Below are 25326 nucleotides of genomic sequence, written 5' to 3' on the forward strand. Positions count from 1 at the left end.
TTGTCTGTTTTTTTAACATTTTATTTTCATATTATGGTGGAAAATAAGTATTTGGTCAGAAACAAAATTTCATCTCAATACTTTGTAATATATCCTTTGTTGGCAATGACAGAGGTCAAACGTTTTCTGTAAGTCTTCACAAGGTTGCCACACACTGTTGTTGGTATGTTGGCCCATTCCTCCATGCAGATCTCCTCTAGAGCAGTGATGTTTTTGGCTTTTCGCTTGGCAACATGGACTTTCAACTCCCTCCAAAGGTTTTCTATAGGGTTGAGATCTGGAGACTGGCTAGGCCACTCCAGGACCTTGAAATGCTTCTTACGAAGCCACTCCTTCGTTGCCCTGGCGGTGTGCTTTGGATCATTGTCATGTTGAAAGACCCAGCCACGTTTCATCTTCAATGCCCTTGCTGATGGAAGGAGGTTTGCACTCAAAATCTCACGATACATGGCCCCATTCATTCTTTCATGTACCCGGATCAGTCGTCCTGGCCCCTTTGCAGAGAAACAGCCCCAAAGCATGATGTTTCCACCACCATGCTTTACAGTAGGTATGGTGTTTGATGGATGCAACTCAGTATTCTTTTTCCTCCAAACACGACAAGTTGTGTTTCTACCAAACAGTTCCAGTTTGGTTTCATCAGACCATAGGACATTCTCCCAAAACTCCTCTGGATCATCCAAATGCTCTCTAGCAAACTTCAGACGGGCCCGGACATGTACTGGCTTAAGCAGTGGGACACGTCTGGCACTGCAGGATCTGAGTCCATGGTGGCGTAGTGTTACTTATGGTAGGCCTTGTTACATTGGTCCCAGCTCTCTGCAGTTCATTCACTAGGTCCCCCCGCGTGGTTCTGGGATTTTTGCTCACCGTTCTTGTGATCATTCTGACCCCACGGGGTGGGATTTTGCGTGGAGCCCCAGATCGAGGGAGATTATCAGTGGTCTTGTATGTCTTCCATTTTCTAGTTATTGCTCCCACTGTTGATTTCTTCACTCCAAGCTGGTTGGCTATTGCAGATTCAGTCTTCCCAGCCTGGTGCAGGGCTACAATTTTGTTTCTGGTGTCCTTTGACAGCTCTTTGGTCTTCACCATAGTGGAGTTTGGAGTCAGACTGTTTGAGGGTGTGCACAGGTGTCTTTTTATACTGATAAGTTTAAACAGGTGCCATTACTACAGGTAATGAGTGGAGGAAAGAGGAGACTCTAAAAGAAGAAGTTACAGGTCTGTGAGAGCCAGAAATCTTGATTGTTTGTTTCTGACCAAATACTTATTTTCCACCATAATATGCAAAAAAAATGATAAAAAAACAGACAATGTGATTTTCTGGATTTTTTTTTCTCAGTTTGTCTCCCATAGTTGAGGTCTACCTATGATGTAAATTACAGACGCCTCTCATCTTTTTAAGTGGTGGAACTTGCACTATTGCTGACTGACTAAATACTTTTTTGCCCCACTGTACTTTTAGATATGTCACTTACTTCATAAAAAGAAAAATAAGGTAGTTGCAGAGTAAAGAAGAGAAACTGCAAGGAAATAAACCCTAGTTGCAATTTTTAAAGGGAACCTGTCACCCCCAAAATCGAAGATGAGCTAAGCCCACCGGCATCAGGGGCTTATCTCCAGCATTCTATAATGCTGTAGATAAGCCCCAGATGTATCCAGAAAGATAAGAAAAACAAGTTAGATTATACTCACCCAGGGGCGGTCCCGCTGCGGTGGGCGTCGCGGTCCGGTTCGGGGCCTCCTATCCTTCATAGGATCTTGGTCTTCACGCTGCGGCTCCGGTGCAGGTGTACTTTGTCTGCCCTGTTGAGGGTAGAGCAAAGTACTGCAGTGCGCAGGCGCCGGGCCTCTGACCTTTCCCGGCGCCTGCGCACTGCGCTACTTTGCTCTGCCCTCAACAGGTCAGACAAAGTACACCTGTGCCGGAGCCGCAGTGTGAAGACAAGAAGAGGACGTCATCGTAAGAAGATGGGAGGCACCAGACCGGACCGCTGTTTTTTTCATCTTTCATCAACAGTTTCAGTAGACCAAGAGGAAAAGTCAGTACCCTTCTTGCTCATATCAGTAAAAGGTTTGACTATGACTGAAAAGTTCTTAATGAACTTACAATAGTAATTAGTAAAACCTAAAAAGAATCTCTGTAAAGCTTTAAGATTAGTAGATTGTACCCAATCAAGGACAGCCTGTCCCTTAATGTGATTCATCTGGGCACAATTATAAGACCTACGTGGGGGAAAAACTTCACATTCAGTCTAAAAAAAAAAAAAAAAAAAAAACACTCGAAATTCTGAATAAAATCTGGAAGACAAGGTCTCATAGTTGACAGACTTTAGATAAGGGGAGAATTATCAATTGCGGTTATTTGAACAGGAGGACCAAGAGGTGAAACTGTGTATCCACACTGTTTAGCAAAATCACTCTCAATGAGATCTAAGGAGGAATCTGAGTCAACAAATGTAGAAGTAACTATAACTCCAGATTTGGTAACCAAAGACACTTGTAAAAAAAAAAACAGTAGTGTGCATGTGACATCACCTCAAAGTTTTAGAACCAGTGTCCTTAAATATTAATGATTCTTTCTTTCTCTTTAGCTTTAAGAAATTCATTATTTTATCGGAAACAATGAATCATCACATGACCCGTTTACCGCAGTGTAGACAGAACTGAGCAGGTGTTTCAAGTTTAATTACCTTCTTGGACTCTCTGCAGGCCCCAATTTGCATCTGTTCTCCTGCCTCAATAGGATGAGAGTGAGAAGTCACGAAAACACCCTCAAATGTTTTCTTATCCATAAGATGTCTATCCAAAAGCACTGCCAGTGACATGGCAGTGCAGTGAATAAATAAAACCTCGAAGTACAAAAAGTATGTACAGTTAGATAATATGCAGCATACTTCCTATAAGCAAACAAAAGGTAGATGCAGAGTAGAGTAAAGAACAGAAACAGCAAGGAGATAAACCCTAGCTGCAATTTCATTGACTGGCTTTAAAGGGAACCTGTCAGCAGGATTGTGCTGAGTAACCTACAGTGTCAGGTTGGCGGCGTTATACTGATTAAAATGATACATTGGTTGATGAAATCAGTCTTGTGGTTAGTGTTTAATCTTTATTTTCAGTTATGAGTTAATGATATGCTCGTGCTCTGGGGCTGCCTGTGTGGGGGGTCTTTATGTGATGCTCTGCTTAGGTATTCATCTGTATGGCTTGTGACAGGTCACTGATCCCTCACTGACCTGCCCCCTATTCTACATAATTAATATACCATATATACTAGAGCAGGGGTCTCCATCTCCAGGCCTCGAGGGCCGCCAACAGTGCAGGTTTTCAGGATTTCTTTAGTATTGCATCGGTGGTAATGTGATCATCTGCACAGGTGATGATTCCAACCCCTGTGCAATACTAAAGAAATCCTGAAAACCTGCACTGTTGGCGGCCCTCGAGGCCTGGAGTTGGGGACCACTGCACTAGAGTACAAGCTGAGTTTTCAGCACATTTTTTGTGCTGAAAACACCCCCCTCAGCTTCTACTCGATTCATTGTCCCAGAAGATGGAAGGGGAGCGGCAGCGGCGGAGCAGCGAGTCACCGGATGCAGGAGCAGGCTGCTGCGGCTAACTCCTGTGCCTGCTGCTAAAGAGAAATGTATATTCAGTGCGCTGGCAGGGAATATTCATTTCATTATTAATTTATTATCATTATTCATGATAAATCTGTCCGTAAGTGCATAGGTTGGTTCAGGTCTAAAGCCTCTTGAACCGACAGGATTTCTTCTGCTCAATGAGGTGGACTTGAAGGAGGACATGGCGTATAAGGTAGAACTTGTGATGGATCCTAGACATATCAGACATTGACGGCAACATTGCATTAAATGGAAGGGTTTCGACCTTGAGGATAATTGATCTGGAAGTTTTGCATGCACGTTGCGCTCGGCCCAGCGGAGAATGTGTGAGACCTCCCGCATCGCCACCCTACTGCAAGTACCCCCCTGATGGTTCATGTACGCCACAGCTGTGACGTCTGATTGAATTCGAATTGGGTGACCCGCAAGGAAATGACTCGGGGCAAATCTGATCGCTCGAATCTCCAAGATGTTTATCGGAAGTCTCGACTCCCACAATGACCAACATCCCTGGGCAGTGTGGTAGTGAAATACCGCTTCCCAACCACCAGCCAGTGAATTGGGAGAAAAGACGTTCCCTGGCTGAGAGATGACTCCAAAGTCCACCATTTGAGCGCTTGCCTAATCCGCAGGGTCAGAGAACATGGCCGATCGAGGGATAAGGGACTCCTGTCCCAATTGTCCAGTAGAGCCTGTTGTAAGGGACGGAGATGCAGTTGGGCGAAGGGAACCGCTTCCATTGCGGCCACCATTTTCCCCAGAATCCTCATGGCGAAACGAATGGAATGAGGGAAGGGACGACAAAGTGTCCGGGTTCCCTGTTGAAGCGCTTGGGCCTTGGATCGGGGAAGTAGGACCAGCCCCCTGGACATATCCAGGATCATGCCTAGGAAGGAGATTCATCGGGATGGAACGGGGGAGGACTTGTCCAAGTTGATTAGCCAGCCCAGGTGTGAAAGGGTATCCAAGGTAATGCTTGTTTCGCAGGCATGATAGACGACTTCCTGATCAAAGGTCCATCCTAAGTAGGGCAACACGACCACTCCTCGGGAATGAAGAGTGGCCATGACCGCCACCATGACCTTTGTGAATACCCTTGGCGCGGTGTCAAGGCCGTGAATTGAAAATGGTCCTCGTGGATGGCAAAACGCAGGAACCTTTGATGTGTCGGCAAGACTGGGATATGGAGATAAGCATCTTTGATGTCTATTGATGCTAAAAATTCTCTCTCCATTGAGGAGATGATTGACCGGAGGGATTCCATCCTGAAGTGCCGGACCTTTACATATTTGTTTAGGAGCTTTAGATCCAAAATAGGGCGCACCGTCCTGTCCTTTTTTGGAACGACGAAGAGGTTTTAGTAAAAACCTCTGAAATTCTCGTGCTCTGGAAGCGGAACAATGACCCCGTTTTGGCAAAGAGAATCGATGGCACGATAAAGCGCGCGAGACTGAGCTCCTGAACTTGGAAGACGAGAGGGAAAAAACCGAGCTGGAGGGGAGGAGGTGAATTCTATTTTGTAACCGGAAGTCACCAGGTCTCTGACCCATTCGTCGTGAATGACGGAAAGCCAGACATGTTGAAAGAGAAGCAGGCGTCCGCCTACTTTGGTGGTATCGACCGGAAGACTCCCCGAGTCATTGTGAAGGAAATCTGGAGGGCCTGGATCCCCTAGTTCTGGGTTGCCTAGGCTTACCTCGCCAGGACTGATTTGGCCTGTATGAGGGCCGAGAGTTTCTCTCTGTACGTGGAGAGCGTTCTGATCTGGACAAGGGTGTGGAGGAGGACCAGAAAGGGCTACTGCGAAAGGGCCGAAAGCAAAAATGTTGCTGACGATGAAAAGCAGTTTTAGGCCTGTGCTGCGGGAGGAATTTGCTTTTCCCTCCTGTAGCATCAGAAATAAGCTGGTCTAGTTTTTCTCCAAACAGACGTCCGCTCTGAAGAGGCAGAGAAATCAGAGACTTTTTAGAAGATGAGTCCGCGCGCCACTCTCTAAGCTATAGTGCTCTCCTAATGGTGACGGCGTTTGAGGCAGAAATTGTCGCACAGTCTGCTGCATCTGAAGACGCATACATCACAGTCTCCAGCCATAGCGATTTGTTTGGCGAGATCCGCCGCCTCAGACGGAAGAGCCTGGTCCTGAATGGATTTTGCAAGGGCATCTGCCCAGAAAACCATTGCTTTTGCGACCCATGCCGCAGCGAAGGAAGGGAATAGCGAGGAACCTGAGGCTTCATACACTGAGCGAGCCATGGAATCTATTTGGCGTTCTGTGGGATTTTTAATTGAAGCATCATCAGGTACAGACAAACGCGATACTGGAGGATCTACTAGTGGAAGTTCCATCCAATCTTTGACATGATCTGCGGAAAAGGGATACTTCGTTCCCAGGGTCTTTTTACCCATAAAGCGCTTATCCGGTCGCTTCCTGTGTTGCCTGACTATCTCCAAAAAGTCCGGATGAGAGGCGAACACCCTATGGGATCACTTGGTTCTTGTAAAAGAAACCGCATGATCCGGAGCCGAATTAGGGTCATCATCGACCTTTAGCGCATGATTGACAGCTTCAATGAGAGAATCCACAGTCGCTTGAAACTCCGGAGAATCCGGGTCCAAGGATGCCTCAGACTCATACTCAGAGTCATGATCGGTGTGAACCTCTGGAGAGGGTGAGCGAGAAGTGGAGCCATCAGAGGCTGAATGGCGTGGTGAATGCTTAGGAGAGGTAGTGCGGATCCGTTTTTTTGATGTCCGTACCTCCTTCCGGTGAGAGCGGCCCCTGCTGGCCGATGATTCCCTGTAATGGAGGGGTCTCTTAACCCAGTTAGATGAGTGCCCCGCTCCCCAGAGGGGTCATGGAGGGATTCAATCACTTTGGCCAGCGAAGCCATGGATTGTGACAGTGACGCAGCCCACTCAGGGGGACTAGATACACTGGGGTCGGTAGCAGCGGAGGACTCCTGGGCACATTGGGCATCACAGGCTGGGCAGAGAGGGGAGCTTTGAGGCCGAGGGAGAGGAGCCTGGCAGGTGGTACACGCAGTGAAAAAGGTAGTATGTACCTTTGTAGTCATTTTAGTCTTTGACTGCGACATGATGTACCCCAATATAATGAAAAAACACTGCTAGTGGAAGCGATGTGGGGTAAAGCTGCAGGGAAGCACCTAGTGCCGTCTCCTTACCCAGGTCCTGTGTCCCGCAATCCGAAGATGATGGCGCTGAGTAAACCGGCATCCAGGGCGACACGTGCAGAGGGCGGCAGAGCTGCTTGCAGTGGGAAAAAGATGGCGGCCGAGAGCTGGGAGGTAGTCTCGCAAGGAGCGAGAAGCGCCAGGACTGGGGGCAGAGCCGCTGGAGTGATGCGAGCGGTGGGCGGAGCTTACCGGGATGTGGCCTACACAAGGCCGAAGTCGGGGACTAAATTTATGGCTTCGGCCGGCGCGCACATGCGGACCGACGAGAAATGTGCCGCGGAGCTCTGCAGGGACCCTGCCGCTATAGAGCCCTTGTATGCCGCTGAAGAAACGACCCCTCCCGGTGCACTTACCCCGATAAGAGCAGGTCAGAGCTGTGCCCGGGGCAGTTAGGACGGTGCAAGGTTGGGGGAGCCTCCATCCACTGAAAGGGGGGTGGAGAGGAACCGTCCGCCTCCTTCCATCATCCGCTTTCAGTGGTGATGCAGTGGGGACTGCACAGATGCCACAATGGAAAGTGCCTCTGAACAGCCGAGGGTAAAACCTAGTGGGCAGGGCAAAATGTCCGGCAATGTGGCCTGGCTGCAGAAGAGGATACTGGAGGTACCACTCGAGTGCTCATCTGATAGAGAGGGGGGGGAGGGAGATCGGTGCCCTTGAAGGGGCATGTCACCACTAAAATCAGCCCAGGCAGTGGCATCCCACATTGCAGGAGAGGATACGGACAGGTCATACTCCCGTGTTCGCCTGTTGTTGGTTCGGGGAGATCGGAGCCTTGAAAGGTTCCGTCGCCCCTTCGTCCAGGTAAAAGGGATAAATTGTGGAAAATCCGAAAAAACTCTGGTCTGAATAGCAGACCCAGTGTGCGTCTTATGGACACTAAGCTTGAACTGGGGTGATTCTCTACTCTGCCCTCTCTTTCAAGCCACATATCCAAGCCCTTGCCTTCTACTGCCATCTCAAACTCAAAAATATTTCCCGAATCCGTGCTTTCCTTGACCGTGACACCGCAAAAACGCTAGTGCATGCCCTTATCTCCCGCCTCGACTACTGCAACCTCCTACTCTCTGGACTCCCCTCTAGCACTCTGGCATCACTCCAATCCATCCTACACTCTGCTGCCCAACTAATCTACCTGTCTCCCCGCTATTCCCCAGCCTCTCCCCTATGTCAAGCCCTTCACTGGCTTCCTATTGCCCAGAGACTCCAGTTCAAAACCCTCACAATGACATATAAAGCCATCCACAACCCGTCTCCTCCATACATCTGTGACATGGTGTCCCGGTACCTACCTACACGCAACCTCCGATCCCCTCAAGACCTCCTTCTCTACTCATCTCATCTCTTCTTCCCACAACCGCATCCAAGACTTCTCCCATGCTTCCCCCATACTCTGGAACTCTCTACCCCATCACATCGCCTATCATAGAAACCTTCAAAAAGAACCTGAAGACTCACCTCTTCCGACAAGCCTACAGCCTGCAGTGATCCTAAACTTACTGAACTGCCGCACAACCTTCCCTACCCTCTCCTAGTGTTTCATCACCCATCCCCTGCAGACTTTGAGCCCTCGCGGGCAGGGTCCTCCCTCCTTATGTACCCGTGTGCCTTGTTATTTGCCCCGTATTCACATGTAAAGCGCCATGGAATAAATGGCGCTATAAAAATGTATAATAATAAAATAATAATAATAACAGGGTCTCTGGAACCCAGCATGAGGGTAAATACTGCAGGGGAAGAGCTAACTTTTTTGTCTCAACTTAGTGTCAGCCTCCTAGTGACAGCAGCATAACACCCATGGTTCTGTGTCCCCCCAATGTGGCGAAGGAGAAATTAAAAATAGGTATATACTCACCCTCCGGCGTCCACCGAAGCTGTTCCGATGCGCGCGATGCTGCTGTCAGCTTCCGTTCCCAGTGACGCATTGCAAAATGACCCAGATGACTTAGCGGTCTCGCAAGGCTAGTTGTCAAAAATGAGGGAGACCCCACGCCATTTTTTTTAATCATTTATTTAAATAATTGAAAAAACAGCGTGGGGACCACTCTATTCTTGATAACCAACCTTGCAAAAGCTGACCGCTGGGGATTGCAGCCCCCAGCTGTGAGTTTTCTCTGGTTAGTTCAATAAAATAGGGGGGAACCCACGTCGAATTTGTCATTCATTTATTTCCGAACGATCGCAGCCGATGGCTGTGGAATACCCCGATCATCCGCACTACTGTCACTGTTATTAGCAACAGTAGGTGTCGGATGATGGGTGTAAAAGTCCCAAAAGCCACCACTTGCTATCGTGCGGACTTTACTATAATGGTCATCATTCTCTGCTCGCCGGCAGAGCAGGGGAGAATGATGACAGCCGGCTTCAGCACCAGCCGCCGGGGAACAGCGTTTACTGTAGTGCTTCTTCCCTGGCGGCCATATGTGTCACATGGAGGACATCAAAGTGTGTTCTCCGTGTGCGGGACATTTTGCAGTCCGTGCTGACGGCAAAAAACGGACATGTCAGTATGTTTTTCCCACGGACACATGGTCCGTGGAAACACACTGACTTGTGCAAAGACCCATTCATTTGAATGGGTCTACTTGTGTACGTGTGAAAATGATCACCACACGTACCGGAGACACAGATGTGTGAAAGGGGCCTCAAACAACCTCCTGGTACCCAGCAGGACAAAACTGCATTGTTCATTCAATAGACTATATTCCGCCATCTTTTATAACAAATTCACACTGTTGAGAGCAAGTTTACTGGATACAAAAACTAAAAATCTTACAAACCGATGGACTCAAACTCTCCTGTGATAATAACCAACAGAGTGGGAAAGGTCGCTATCATGTGGCCAAATTAAGTAACACTGGCAAAATACTTCTCGTACATTCAACATGGAAATTGCAACACCGAGAAAGAAAAGTTGTGAAATTATAGGATGTAATGACTGTTACGGATATGGAAATAATGAAAAAACAAACAAAATATTCAAAACATTTTGATCCATCAGTATCAAGTATGAACGTCAAGTGTAGAAATCCCCGCACAAACATGCCTCATCTGCTGTCAGTTATATTATTAATATTACCAGTGGAATGTTCTCCACTAGGGCACCTAAATTATTAAGATCACCAGTTGGCGGCGCCCTTTGCAGTTGCCGATCATTGGTGTACAAGATGTGAATTATGGGAGACAAGTCCGGAGACGCTGCAGGCCATGGTAGCACGTTCAGTCATCGCAGGCTGCTCACAGTAGCACAAGTGATCTGGGGACTGATGTTGTGTTGAAAAACAGCTCTTGGGGCACTTTGGAGATATGGCCGTACCACTGGTTCCACCACCGAGCTGTTAGTGGAATAAAGACGAGGGAGGTCTGGCTATCATGCATTATTCTACCCAGGGTCACTCCTGCCATGAAGTAAGAAGGGCATCTCACCCTAAGCAACTTGTCTGGTTCTCTGAACCAATTGTTCAGCTGGCTTGTAGAACCGGAAGAACTGTTATCTGCTTTTCATTGTGTCATGTCTTTCAGATCTATATGCAATTCAACATGTCGACATGTGAGTGGCAGAACCTCCAGGGCATAGAAGTCTAATTGCCTCCTCACCCTGACATGCAGCAGTGAGATGACGTCACCTCTTCACTGCTGCGCCATAGTGGTGATGTGGAAGGTGAGCACTTCATAGGACCTAAAGTTACAGTGGACTTTTATTGTAGATGGCAGGCAAAAGAGTGATGAACAGCATGGGGTGACTGAAGAGACAAGTGGATGACTTCACGCAACCCTGGTCCATGGTCCAGGTCTGTGCTCTCTGGCGGTAGACAGGAGTTAGGGAATCTAGAAGCTTAGGAAATTCCCATAAGGAGTTGTTTGGTTCCCCGGCCTGAGGTGACGTCTGTGTAGTGCACAGGTGACATCTCGCAAGCCTGAGATTCCGGAGAGTAAGGAAATTCCTGCAGCTCTGGTTCCTGCCAGAGAGCATTGACCTCCACCATAGATCGGGGTTGCGCGAAGCAATCTTCTCACTCTTGCAATGCGTCTCCTAAAGATTAGCGGAAGTGTGAGAGGGGCACAATATATAGAGGACAGTATGAGAGCGCATTGTAGGGGAGAGTGTGGAGAGGGTAGTATGGGGGGACAGTATGGAAACGTGACAGTGTGGGGGCACGGTAAAGAAAGGGTGAGATCAAGAGAGGACAGAATGGAGAGGCGGAAGTGTGGGGGGAAACAGTATAGAGAGGGGGCAGGATGATGAGACAGTAGAGGGACAATATGCAGTAAGACGGGGCAGTAATAATACTGCTTAATACTGTGATTCCTCCCTGATGAAAAAAAAAAATGATAAAAAGCCAACACAGTAACTAAGCCCCAGTATAATGTGAGCAGTTTATATTTAGGTCTGCAGATACAGTATGGCAAGTTTATTACATACTCTTTGGAGACCTTTTCTTCTGTGCTTTCTGCCTTCTCTGTGTGCAGCTTAAATTTGGAGCTCCGTAATTTAAAGAGTCCTAAAAATAAATTATATATTTGGTTTAACATTTGTGTATTTATTTCAGACATGTTTGATAGCATATTCTAGTCTATCTGTAAAAATAAAATTAAATTAATTTATGAACACAATAAAGGGGTTTACACATGATTAGTTCTCAGGAGTGCACCGCTCATGTCTCTCCTGACTTCCTGTTCACCAGGGGAGGTGTTCTCCTTAAGACTGACAGCTTGGACCAGCGGATTGGTGACTAGACTGGACCCAAGTGACTTGTTGAAAGGGAGGAGAGCATGAGCATCGAGCTGATCCCATCCAGCAAATACTTCAGAGTGGGCCTAAAGTATAGATCCTATATGCTCCTTGCTTAGGCTACCGGTCACTCGGTGGCTGCAGAGTGGCCATGAACTTTGGCAAAGAGCTGTAAACTAAAAAAAATAAAAATCCCTCTGTTGATGAGGTAAATTGCAAAGTTGTTTGTGCAAGCACCTTGCAATTTAGCAACTCGAGACAACCCATTTCATGGGGTTGTACCAAGTTTAGAAATTATCCTTGGGCTAAGATATAACATCCCGATCGCTGATAAACCCCCCTGATTCCAAGACCTGGGATATGAAGGGCCCTGTCTGAACGGAGCGGAGGTTGAGCCATGTACAACTCCTCTCCATTCATTCTCAGTGTGACCGCCAGAGATCACAAAGCGCTCTGCTCAACTGGACCCGCAGAAATGGAAGATAAAATGGACATGAAAAGTTACCTTCCAAGGGACCTGGCAACTCTTCAGATATGCCACTCCTGTACTTTATTCCATTATGCTGTAAGTATTAAATAACACATTAAAGAAGTTACAGGGTGCTTTAAAAGACATCTTTAGGAAGACGGCATTACCTGCAGAAGCTTCTGCAGTCTCCATACATCCCAGTCTCTCAAATAATAGAAACAGTCACGTGTGTGATGAGCGTGTAATCCCTTCCCTCGGCAGTCGTCAGAGAAGTCACATTCCTAAGAATAAAAGAGGAAATTAAATGTACTGAGGTCACTTCTATACATTCAGACATGACGGATAGATTTTTCTTGTAGATTTTGTACACATAGGTAAAGTGACTTATAGAGTGCGGGAATAGTCTTTGAGACTTCAGAAACTACTATTGAAACTTACTACCAAATCGGTCTTCCCATTAATTAAATCTTCCTTTCTTCAATCCATGTTGAGTGCAGCAGTCAGGCTCCTATTTCTATCCAACGAATAGGCTAATGACACTGCAATGGTGGCCCAACCTCCATAAATTTCTGTTCAAGACTCTTCTTGTGCTGCACCAGCTTCTTGGAATGCGCAACCAGGACAAGCAGTGTCCATTGGTTTTAAGAAACTCTAAAAATACATCTTAAGGCCCCCTTCACATGTCCATATAAACTGGTACCGGAAAAACTCTACAGGTGTCAGTGTTTTGGATCAGTGTGCCATTTTTTCTCCCATATGGCTTAAGAAAAAACAATTCCAAAGCTTCTACTGTACTTTGCAATGTTAAACTTGTACAGCACTGATGACATCCGTGCCCTGTACGTGTTTTACATGGACCATAAACTTGTACTGTCCCTTGTCATCCGTGCTGCTGGTAAAAAAAACAGACATGTCTCCGTGTGGTTTGCTTGGATACATGGTCCATACAAACATGGATATATGTGCAGCACCATAGATTATAATTGTATCTGTGAAAAAACGGACATGTAAAGGGGGTCTTATAGGCAGGCTGATCACATCACTAATGTAACATCATCCCTTGTTTTTACTCAAAATCTGATGCCTTTTTTTCAACATGATTTTCAGTATAAACCACACTCCATACACTCAGTATCACTACCTGTACATATACAGATTCTTGCTGGTGTCCAGTTCATGCAGCGATCCTGCATTATTAATTATAAATGATGACTGAGTGATTATAAAATACAAGCAAATTTTAATTCTTATGTCACCTGTAGAGTTAGTGTGAATCAATTCACATGACCCAGTCTCTTGATGTCAACAGTGATCTGCAGCCATAGGATGAGAGTCATGAGAACTACCTCTTACCCGACGCACCGAGGCTCTTCTGATGATTGGTGCAAAGTCACTGTGTGTTACTCCACCACGATGACATTATACCTGGTCGCGATAATCCACAGAGTAGCTGTGGATGCCATCAGGTAAGAGGCAATTCTCAGGGCTCCTCTGCAGCAATCACAGATTACTCACATGGCCAATGGAAAATTGATTGGCACCAACTGTAGTCATCCCTATTTTCTCACTCTTGTGACCAGAGCCTTCACTTCCATTATTGAGTAATGAGTTGCTCTGTAAGGTCTGATCTTGCTTGTACTTGTCACCTCTCAATGCTGCCGGATGTGTTGGTGCTATAGAAATAAAGATCATTAAATAATAACAAGTAAAAGATGGCACTTACAGATCCCTGATAAAAAGCTCTTCCACATCCTCCACAGAAATCATGCCGACACTGTGTGCACTTAAAATGTAGACATCCGCCTTCCCACAAATCAAACCGAAATCTGCAAGATGGACATTCTGTACGGAGGCACAAAAATAAAATGACCACAGGCAAGGTGGATTTTGTAAAACATTCTGGAAATTAGTATTACATTGAAAAATATTTTCCACTGTCAGGGTATCAAAATTCCTAATAAAATGTATTGCCACAAAACTGGCATTTTTTATTACATTATCTTAGGTCTTGCACATGGCAGCGCTTTGTGAGAGGTTGTATGACAGCAGAGTACCCTGTAGCTCTGTACTATGGCGCTGTTAGCAATCTGCGACTGCCACGTGGTTCATAGTGGTTTTAGAATAGCTCGATAATAGGCCATAAAAAGGAGCAGATCACAAAGTTATCTGAAGCAACTCCTACTTCAAAAACACAGAGGGTACAGCGGCATCTAAGAAACTGTGTGCACAAACCCTTAGGCCGGCGTCACACTTGCGAGTTTTACGGACGTAAGAGCGCAGAAACAACGTCCGTAAAACTCGCAAAACATACGGCACAATTATTCTCTATGCCCCTGCTCCTATCTGCCGTATTTTACGGATCCGTATTATACGGCTTTCTACGGCCATAGAAAATCGCAGCATGCTGCGTTTGTCACCGTACTGCGCAAGAAATACGCCAATGAAAGTCTATGGAAGCCTGAAAAATACGGATCACACACGGACCAGCAGTGTGACTTGCGAGAAATACGCAGCGCTGTTAGAGAGAAAAGCCGGCAATTCATTGCAGTGTACAGTAAAATCACACTGACAGCTTACATTAGAATAGGTAGAATAAATGTGTACACATAGAATAGGTATATATACAGTGGGGCAAAAAAGTATTTAGTCAGTCAGCAATAGTGCAAGTTCCACCACTTAAAAAGATGAGAGGCGTCTGTAATTTACATCATAGTTAGACCTCAACTATGGGAGACAAACTGAGAAAAAAAAATCCAGAAAATCACATTGTCTGTTTTTTTAACATTTTATTTGCATATTATGGTGGAAAATAAGTATTTGGTCAGAAACAAAATTTCATCTCAATACTTTGTAATATATCCTTTGTTGGCAATGACAGAGGTCAAACGTTTTCTGTAAGTCTTCACAAAGTTGCCACACACTGTTGTTGGTATGTTTGCCCATTCCTCCATGCAGATCTCCTCTAGAGCAGTGATGTTTTTGGCTTTTCGCTTGGCAACACGGACTTTCAACTAACTCCAAAGGTTTTCTATAGGGTTGAGATCTGGAGACTGGCTAGGCCACTCCAGGACCTTGAAATGCTTCTTACGAAGCCACTCCTTCGTTGCCCTGGCGGTGTGCTTTGGATCATTGTCATGTTGAAAGACCCAGCCACGTTTCATCTTCAATGCCCTTGCTGATGGAAGGAGGTTTGCACTCAAAATCTCACGATACATGGCCCCATTCATTCTTTCATGTACCCGGATCAGTTGTCCTGGCCCCTTTGCAGAGAAACAGCCCCAAAGCATGATGTTTCCACCACCATGCTTTGCAGTAGGTATGGTGTTTGATGGATGCAACTCAGTATTCTTTTTCCTCCAAACACGACAAGTTGTGTTTCTACCAAACAGATCCAGTTTGGTTTCATCAGACCATAGGACATTCTCCCAAAACTCCTCTGGATCATCCAAATGCTCTCTAGCAAACTTCAGACGGGCCTGGACATGTACTGGCTTAAGCAGTGGGACACGTCTGGCACTGCAGGATCTGAGTCCATGGTGGCGTACTATGTTACCTATGGTAGGCCTTGTTACATTGGTCCCAGCTCTCTGCAGTTCATTCACTAGGTCCCCCCGCGTGGTTCTGGGATTTTTGCTCACCGTTCTTGTGATCATTCTGACCCCACGGGGTGGGATTTTGCGTGGAGCCCCAGATCGAGGGAGATTATCAGTAGTCTTGTATGTCTTCCATTTTCTAATTATTGCTCCCACTGTTGATTTCTTCACTCCAAGCTGGTTGGCTATTGCAGATTCAGTCTTCCCAGCCTGGTGCAGGGCTACAATTTTGTTTCTGGTGTCCTTTGACAGCTCTTTGGTCTTCACCATAGTTGAGTTTGGAGTCAGACTGTTTGAGGGTGTGCACAGGTGTCTTTTTATACTGATAACAAGTTTAAACAGGTGCCATTACTACAGGTAATGAGTGGAGGAAAGAGGAGACTCTTAAAGAAGAAGTTACAGGTCTGTGAGAGCCAGAAATCTGGATTGTTTGTTTCTGACCAAATACTTATTTTCCACCATAATATGCAAAAAAAATGTTAAAAAAAACAGACAATGTGATTTTCTGTATTTTTTTTCTCAGTTTGTCTCCCATAGTTGCGGTCTACCTATGATGTAAATTACAGACGCCTCTCATCTTTTTAAGTGGTGGAACTTGCACTATTGCTGACTGACTAAATACTTTTTTGCCCCACTGTATATATATATATATATATATATATATATAAAATCAGTGAGACACATATATGTATATATATTAATATTTCATCCAGCGCGAGATTCAATTACCGGCTTTTGCTTTCTCCTTCCTAAACCCGACATGATATGAGACATGGTTTACATACAGTAAACCATGTCTTCTCCCCCTTTTTTTTTGCATATTCCACACTACTAATGTTAGTAGTGTGTATATGCAAAATTTGGCCGTTCTGTCTACTAAATTAAAGGGTTAAATGGCGGAAAAAATTAGCGTGGGCTCCCGCGCAATTTTCTCCGCCAGAGTAGTAAAGCCAGTGACTGAGGGCAGATATTAATAGCCTGGAGAGGGTCCATGGTTATTGGCCCCCCTGGCTAAAACACCTGCCCCCAGCCACCCCAGAAAAGGCACATCTGGAAGATGCGCCTATTCTGGCACTTGGCCACTCTCTTCCCATTCCCGTGTAGCGGTGGGATATGGGGTAATGAAGGGTTAATGCCACCTTGCTATTGTAAGGTGACATTAAGCCAAATTAATAATGGAGAGGCGTCAATTATGACACCTATCCATTATTAATCCAATACTAGGAAAAGGTTAAAAAACACAAACACATTATTAAAAATTATTTTAATGAAATAAAAACAAAGGTTGTTGTAATATTTTATAGAACGCCCAATCCAATCACTGAAGACCCTCGTTCTGTAACAAAAAAAACATAATAAACCAACAATATCCTTACCTTCCGCAGATCTGTAAAGTCCAACGATGTAAATCCATCTGAAGGGGTTAAAATATTTTGCAGCCACGAGCTGTGCTAATGCAACGTTGTTCGTGGCTGCAAAACCCCGGGGAATGAAGGTAAAGTAGGTCAATGACCTATATTTACCTGCATTTGCGGTGAGGCGCCCTCTGCTGGTTGTTCCTAGATCGTGGGAACTTTCCTAGAAAGCTCCCTGGCTCGAGATCATAAGAGGGCGCACTCTGCTGGTTGTCCTCATATGAACTCGAGCCTGGGAGCTTTCTAGGAAAGTTCCCACGATCTAGGGTGTTATGAACAGGTGATTCAGAACCCCAATGGACCTGGTGGTTATGAGCACAGAAAATGACCTGATAGTTGCTAATCACATAGGACGAGCTCTGAGACGTGGGAACTCTGCTGACCGCAATCCCTAATCCTATCACACCACACTAGAGGTAGCCGTGGATTGCTCCTAACGCTCCCTATGCAACTCGGCACAGCCTGAGAAACTAGCTAGCCCTGAAGATAGAAAAATAAGCCTACCTTGCCTCAGATAAATTCCCCAAAGGAAAAGGCAGCCCCCCACATATAATGACTGTGAGCAAAGATGAAAATACAAACACAGAGATGAAATAGACTTTAGCAAAGCGAGGCCCGACTTACTGAATAGACCGAGGATAGGAAAGATAGCTTTGCGGTCAGCACAAAAACCTACAAACAACCACGCAGAGGGCTCAAAAGACCCTCCGCACCGACTAACGGTACGGAGGTGCTTCCTCTGCGTCCCAGAGCTTCCAGCAAGCAAGACAAACGAATATAGCAAGCTGGACAGAAAAAATAGCAAACAAAAGTAACACAAGCAGAACTTAGCTTATGCAGGGCAGACAGGCCACAAGAACGATCCAGGAGAGAGCAAAACCAATACTGGAACATTGACTGGAGGCCAGGAACAAAGAACTAGGTGGAGTTAAATAGAGCAGCACCTAACGACTTAACCTCGTCACCTGAGAAAGGAAACTCAGAAGCCGCAGCCCCACTCACATCCACCAGAGGAAGCTCATAGACAGAACCAGCCGAAGTACCGCTCATGACCACAGGAGGGAGCTTGACCACAGAATTCACAACAGTACCCCCCCTTGAGGAGGGGTCACCGAACCCTCACCAGAGCCCCCAGGCCGACCAGGATGAGCCAAATGAAAGGCACGAACCAGATCGGCAGCATGAACATCAGAGGCAAAGACCCAGGAATTATCTTCCTGACCATAACCCTTCCACTTAACCAGGTACTGGAGTTTCCGTCTCGAAATACGAGAATCCAAAATCTTCTCCACTATATACTCCAACTCCCCCTCAACCAAAACCGGGGCAGAAGGATCAACGGATGGAACCACAGGTGCCACGTATCTCCGCAACAATGACCTATGGAACACGTTATGGATGGAAAAAGAAGCTGGAAGGGTCAAACGAAAAGACACAGGATTAAGAACCTCAGAAATCCTATACGGACCAATGAAACGAGGCTCAAACTTAGGAGAGGAAACATTCATAGGAATATAACGAGATGACAACCAAACCAAATCCCCAACACGAAGTCGGGGACCCACACAGCGCCTGCGGTTAGCAAAACGTTGAGCCTTCTCCTGAGACAATGTCAAATTGTCCACTACATGAGTCCAAATCTGCTGCAACCTATCCACCACAGTATCCACACCAGGACAGTCAGAAGACTCAACCTGCCCTGAAGAGAAACGAGGATGGAAACCAGAATTGCAGAAAAACGGCGAAACCAAAGTAGCCGAGCTGGCCCGATTATTAAGGGCGAACTCAGCCAAAGGCAAAAAGGACACCCAATCATCCTGATCAGCAGAAACAAAACATCTCAGATATGTTTCCAAGGTCTAATTGGTTCGTTCAGTCTGGCCATTTGTCTGAGGATGGAAAGCTGAGGAAAAGACAAATCAATGCCCATCCTAGCACAAAAGGCTCACCAAAACCTCGAAACAAACTGGGAACCTCTGTCGGAATCGATGTTCTCCGGAATGCCATGTAAACGAACCACATGCTGGAAGAACAATGGCACCAAATCAGAGGAGGAAGGCAATTTAGACAAGGGTACCAAATGGACCATCTTAGAAAAGCGATCACAAACCACCCAAATGACCAACATTTTTTGAGAGACGGGGAGATCCGAAATAAAATCCAAAGAGATATGCGTCCAGGGCCTCTTCGGGACTGGCAAGGGCAAAAGCAACCCACTGGTACGAGAACAGCAGGGCTTAGCCCGAGCACAAATCCCACAGGACTGCACAAACGAACGCACATCCCGTGACAGAGACGGCCACCAAAAGGATCTAGCCACCAAATCTCTGGTACCAAAGATTCCAGGATGACCAGCCAACACCGAACAATGAACCTCAGAGATAACTCTACTCGTCCATTTATCAGGAACAAACAGTTTCTCCGCTGGGCAACGGTCAGGTCTATTAGCCTGAAATTTTTGCAGCACCCGCCGCAAATCAGGGGAGATGGCAGACAAAATTACCCCCTCTTTGAGAATACCCGCCGGCTCAGGCAAACCCGTTGAGTCGGGCACAAAACTCCTAGACAGGGCATCCGCCTTCACATTTTTAGAGCCCGGAAGGTACGAAACCACAAAGTCAAAACGGGAGAAAAACAGCGACCAACGAGCCTGTCTAGGATTCAACCGTTTGGCAGACTCGAGATAAGTCAAGTTCTTGTGATCAGTCAAGACCACCACGCGATGCTTAGCTCCTTCAAGCCAATGACGCCACTCTTCGAATGCCCACTTCATGGCCAGCAACTCTCGATTGCCAACATCATAGTTACGCTCAGCAGGCGAAAACTTCCTGGAAAAGAAGGCGCATGGTTTCATCACCGAGCCATCAGAACTTCTTTGCGACAAAACAGCCCCTGCTCCAATCTCAGAAGCATCAACCTCGACCTGGAACGGGAGCGAAACATCTGGTTGGCACAACACAGGGGCAGAAGAAAAACGACGCTTCAACTCTTGAAAAGCTTCCACAGCAGCAGAAGACCAATTGACCACATCAGCACCCTTCTTGGTTAAATCAGTCAACGGTTTAGCAATACTAGAAAAATTATTGATGAAGCGACGATAAAAATTAGCAAAGCCCAGGAACTTTTGCAGACTCTTCAGAGATGTCGGCTGAGTCCAATCATAAATGGCCTGAACTTTAACAGGGTCCATCTCGATAGTAGAAGGGGAAAAAATGAAACCCAAAAATGAAACCTTCTGAACACCAAAGAGACACATTGACCCCTTCACAAACAAAGAATTCGCACGCAGGACCTGGAACACCATTCTGACCTGCTTCACGTGAGACTCCCAATCATCCGAGAAGACCAAAATATCATCCAAGTACACAATCAGGAATTTATCCAGGTACTCTCGGAAGATGTCATGCATAAAGGACTGAAACACTGATGGAGCATTAGAAAGCCCGAATTGCATAACCAGGTACTCAAAATGGCCCTCGGGCGTATTAAATGCTGTTTTCCATTCATCGCCCTGTTTAATACGCACAAGATTATACGCACCACGAAGATCTATCTTGGTGAACCAACTAGCCCCCTTAATCCGAGCAAACAAATCAGACAGCAGCGGCAAGGGGTACTAAAATTTGACTGTGATATTTTTAGAAGGCGGTAATCAATACAAGGTCTCAACTAACCATCCTTCTTGGCCACAAAAAAGAACCCTGCCCCCAATGGCAACGACGAGGGGCGAATATGACCCTTCTCCAAGGATTCCTTTACGTAACTCCGCATAGCGGCGTGCTCAGGTACAGACAAATTAAACAGTCGACCTTTAGGAAACTTACTACCAGGAATCAAATCGATAGCACAATCGCAATCCCTATGCGGAGGTAGGGCACTGGACTTGGGCTCATCAAATACATCCCGGTAATCTGACAAGAACTCTGGGACCTCAGAAGGGGTGGATGATGAAATAGACAGAAATGGAACATTACCATGTACCCCCTGACAACCCCAGCTGGACACAGACATTGATTTCCAATCTAATACTGGGTTATGGACTTGTAGCCATGGCAACCCCAACACGACCACATCATGCAGATTCTGCAACACCAAAAAGCGTATATCCTCCTGATGCGCAGGAGCCATGCACATGGTCAGTTGGGTCCAATACTGAGGCTTATTCTTGGCCAAAGGCGTAGCATCAATTCCTCTCAATGGAATAGGATGCTGCAAGGGCTCCAAGAAAAACCCACAGCGCCTAGCAAACTCCAAGTCCATCAAATTCAGGGCAGCGCCTGAATCCACAAATGCCATGACAGAAAAGGATGACAAAGAGCAGATCAAAGTAACGGACAAAAGAAATTTCGACTGTACCGTACCAATGGTGGCAGACCTAGCGAAACGCTTAATGCGCTTAGGACAATCAGAGATAGCATGAGTGGAATCACCACAGTAAAAACACAGCCCATTCCGTCGTCTGTGTTCTTGCCGTTCAGCTCTGGTCAAAGTCCTATTACATTGCATAGGCTCAGGTTTATGCTCCGGTAATACCGCCAAATGGTGCACAGTTTTACGCTCACGCAAGCGTCGATCGATCTGAATGGCCAAAGACATAGACTCATTCAGATCAGCAGGCATAGGAAATCCCACCATGACATCCTTAAGGGCTTCAGAGAGACCCTTTCTGAAAATTGCTACCAGAGCACATTCATTCCATTGAGTGAGCACAGACCACTTCCTAAATTTCTGACAATATACCTCTACCTCATCCTGACCCTGACACAGAGCCAGCAAGATTTTCTCTGCCTGATCCACTGAATTAGGTTAATCATAAAGCAACCCGAGCGCCAGAAAAAACACATCAATATCACATAATGCAGGATCTCCTGGCGCAAGGGAAAATGCCCAGTCTTGAGGGTCGCCACGTAATAAAGAAATAATGATCTTTACTTGTTGAACTGGGTCACCAGAGGAGCGGGGTTTCAAAGCCAGAAATAGTTTACAATTAATTTTTGAAATTCAGAAACTTAGCTCTATCTCCGGAAAATAACTCAGGAATAGGAATTTTAGGTTCTAACATAGGATTCTGAACCACTAAATCTTGAATGTTCTGTACACTTATAGCGAGATTATCCATCAAAGAGGACAGACCTTGAATGTCCATGTCTACACCTGTGTTCTGAACCACCCTGATGTAAAGGGGAAAAGAAAGACAAAACACAGTGCAAAGAAAAAAAATGGTCTCAGAACTTCTCTTTTCCCTCTATTGAGAAGCATTAGTACTTTTGGCCTCCAGTACTGTTATGAACAGGTGATTCAGAACCCCAATGGACCTGGTGGTTACGAGCACAGAAAATGACCTGATAGTTGCTAATCACATAGGACGAGCTCTGAGACGTGGGAACTCTGCTGACCGCAATCCCTAATCCTATCACACCACACTAGAGGTAGCCGTGGATTGCTCCTAACGCTCCCTATGCAACTCGGCACAGCCTGAGAAACTAGCTAGCCCTGAAGATAGAAAAATAAGCCTACCTTGCCTCAGATAAATTCCCCAAAGGAAAAGGCAGCCCCCCACATATAATGACTGTGAGCAAAGATGAAAACACAAACACAGAGATGAAATAGATTTTAGCAAAGTGAGGCCCGACTGACTAAATAGACCGAGGATAGGAAAGATAGCTTTGCGGTCAGCACAAAAACCTACAAACAACCACGCAGATGGCGCAAAAGACCCTCCGCACCGACTAACGGTACGGAGGTGCTTCCTCTGCGTCCCAGAGCTTCCAGCAAGCAAGACAAACCAATATAGCAAGCTGGACAGAAAAAATAGCAAACAAAAGTAACACAAGCAGAACTTAGCTTATGCAGGGCAAACAGGCCACAAGAACGATCCAGGAGAGAGCAAAACCAATACTGGAACATTGACTGGAGGCCAGGAACAAAGAACTAGGTGGAGTTAAATAGAGCAGCACCTAACGACTTAACCTCGTCACCTGAGGAAGGAAACTCAGAAGCCGCAGCCCCACTCACATCCACCAGAGGAAGCTCATAGACAGAACCAGCCGAAGTACCGCGAATGACCACAGGAGGGAGCTTGACCACAGAATTCACAACACTAGGGACAACCAGCAGAGGGCGCCTCACCGCAAATGAAGATAAATATAGGTCATTGACCTACTTTACCTTCATTCCCCAGGGTTTTGCAGCCACGAGCATCAATGCATTAGCACAGCTCGTGGCTGCAAAATATTTTAACCCCTTCAGATGGATTTACATCGTTGGACTTTACAGATCTGCGGAAGGTAAGGATATTGTTGGTTTATTATGTTTTTTTTGTTACAGAACGAGGGTCTTCAGTGATTGGATTGGGCGTTCAATAAAATATTACAACAACCTTTGTTTTTATTTCATTAAAATAATTTTTAATAATGTGTTTGTGTATTTTTTTAACCCTTTCCTAGTATTGGATTAATAATGGATAGGTGTCATAATTGACGCCTCTCCATTATTAATTTGGCTTAATGTCACCTTACAATAGCAAGGTGGCATTAACCCTTCATTACCCCATATCCCACCGCTACACGGGAATGGGAAGAGAGTGGCCAAGTGCCAGAATAGGCGCATCTTCCAGATGTGCCTTTTCTGGGGTGGCTGGGGGCAGGTGTTTTTAGCCAGGGGGGGCCAATAACCATGGACCCTCTCCAGGCTATTAATATCTGCCCTCAGTCACTGGCTTTACTACTCTGGCGGAGAAAATTGCGCGGGAGCCCACACCAATTTTTTCCGCCATTTAACCCTTTAATTTAGTAGATAGAATGTCCAAATTTTGCATATACACACTACTAACATTAGTAGTGTGGAATATGCAAAAAAAATGGTGATATGAGATGGTTTACTGTATGTAAACCATGTCTCATATCATGTCGGGTTTAGGAAGGAGAGAGGAAAAGCCGGCAATTGAATTACCGGCTTTAAACCTATCTAGCGCTGTTTGAAGTTAAAATATACATACATATATGTGTCTAATGACATTATATATATATATATATATATATATATACACACAGTGGGGCAAAAAAGTATTTAGTCAGCCAGCAATAGTGCACGTTCCACCACTTAAAAAGATGAGAGGCATCTGTAATTTACATCATAGGTAGACCTCAACTATGGGAGACAAACTGAGAAAAAAAAAATCCAGAAAATCACATTGTCTGTTTTTTTAACAATTTATTTGCATATTATGGTGGAAAATAAGTATTTGGTCAGAAACAAAATTTCATCTCAATACTTTGTAATATATCCTTTGTTGGCAATGACAGAGGTCAAACGTTTTCTGTAAGTCTTCACAAGGTTGCCACACACTGTTGTTGGTATGTTGGCCCATTCCTCCATGCAGATCTCCTCTAGAGCAGTGATGTTTTTGGCTTTTCGCTTGGCAACACGGACTTTCAACTCCCTCCAAAGGTTTTCTATAGGGTTGAGATCTGGAGACTGGCTAGGCCACTCCAGGACCTTGAAATGCTTCTTACGAAGCCACTCCTTCGTTGCCCTGGCGGTGTGCTTTGGATCATTGTCATGTTGAAAGACCCAGCCATGTTTCATCTTCAATGCCCTTGCTGATGGAAGGAGGTTTGCACTCAAAATCTCACGATACATGGCCCCATTCATTCTTTCATGTACCCGGATCAGTCGTCCTGGCCCCTTTGCAGAGAAACAGCCCCAAAGCATGATGTTTCCACCACCATGCTTTACAGTAGGTATGGTGTTTGATGGATGCAGCTCAGTATACTTTTTCCTCCAAACACGACAAGTTGTGTTTCTACCAAACAGTTCCAGTTTGGTTTCATCAGACCATAGGACATTCTCCCAAAACTCCTCTGGATCATCCAAATGCTCTCTAGCAAACTTCAGACGGGCCCGGACATGTACTGGCTTAAGCAGTGGGACACGTCTGGCACTGCAGGATCTGAGTCCATGGTGGCGTAGTGTGTTACTTATGGTAGGCCTTGTTACATTGGTCCCAGCTCTCTGCAGTTCATTCACTAGGTCCCCCCGCGTGGTTCTGGGATTTTTGCTCACCGTTCTTGTGATCATTCTGACCCCACGGGGTGGGATTTTGCGTGGAGCCCCAGATCGAGGGAGATTATCAGTGGTCTTGTATGTCTTCCATTTTCTAATTATTGCTCCCACTGTTGATTTCTTCACTCCAAGCTGGTTGGCTATTGCAGATTCAGTCTTCCCAGCCTGGTGCAGGGCTACAATTTTGTTTCTGGTGTCCTTTGACAGCTCTTTGGTCTTCACCATAGTGGAGTTTG

At 45.9% G+C, this 25326-nt stretch overlaps 1 protein-coding gene across 2 annotated transcripts in view; it reads right to left on the minus strand.

Annotated features, from left to right (window-relative positions):
- LOC138642934 (E3 ubiquitin-protein ligase RNF31-like) overlaps window positions 1-25326 on the minus strand; it is a 203791-nt gene that overhangs the window by 5670 nt on the left and 172795 nt on the right. For both annotated transcript variants that reach the window (XM_069731560.1, XM_069731561.1), the window contains exons 10-13: window positions 13742-13860; window positions 12186-12299; window positions 12055-12112; window positions 11241-11319 (exon numbers count right to left, since the gene is read on the minus strand). In XM_069731560.1, coding sequence (XP_069587661.1) covers window positions 11241-11319; window positions 12055-12112; window positions 12186-12299; window positions 13742-13860 — 370 coding nt within the window. The remainder of the gene's footprint in view (window positions 1-11240; window positions 11320-12054; window positions 12113-12185; window positions 12300-13741; window positions 13861-25326) is intronic.

Source organism: Ranitomeya imitator, chromosome 6, assembly GCF_032444005.1.
Source record: "Ranitomeya imitator isolate aRanImi1 chromosome 6, aRanImi1.pri, whole genome shotgun sequence".
NCBI classification, from domain to species: domain Eukaryota; kingdom Metazoa; phylum Chordata; class Amphibia; order Anura; family Dendrobatidae; genus Ranitomeya; species Ranitomeya imitator.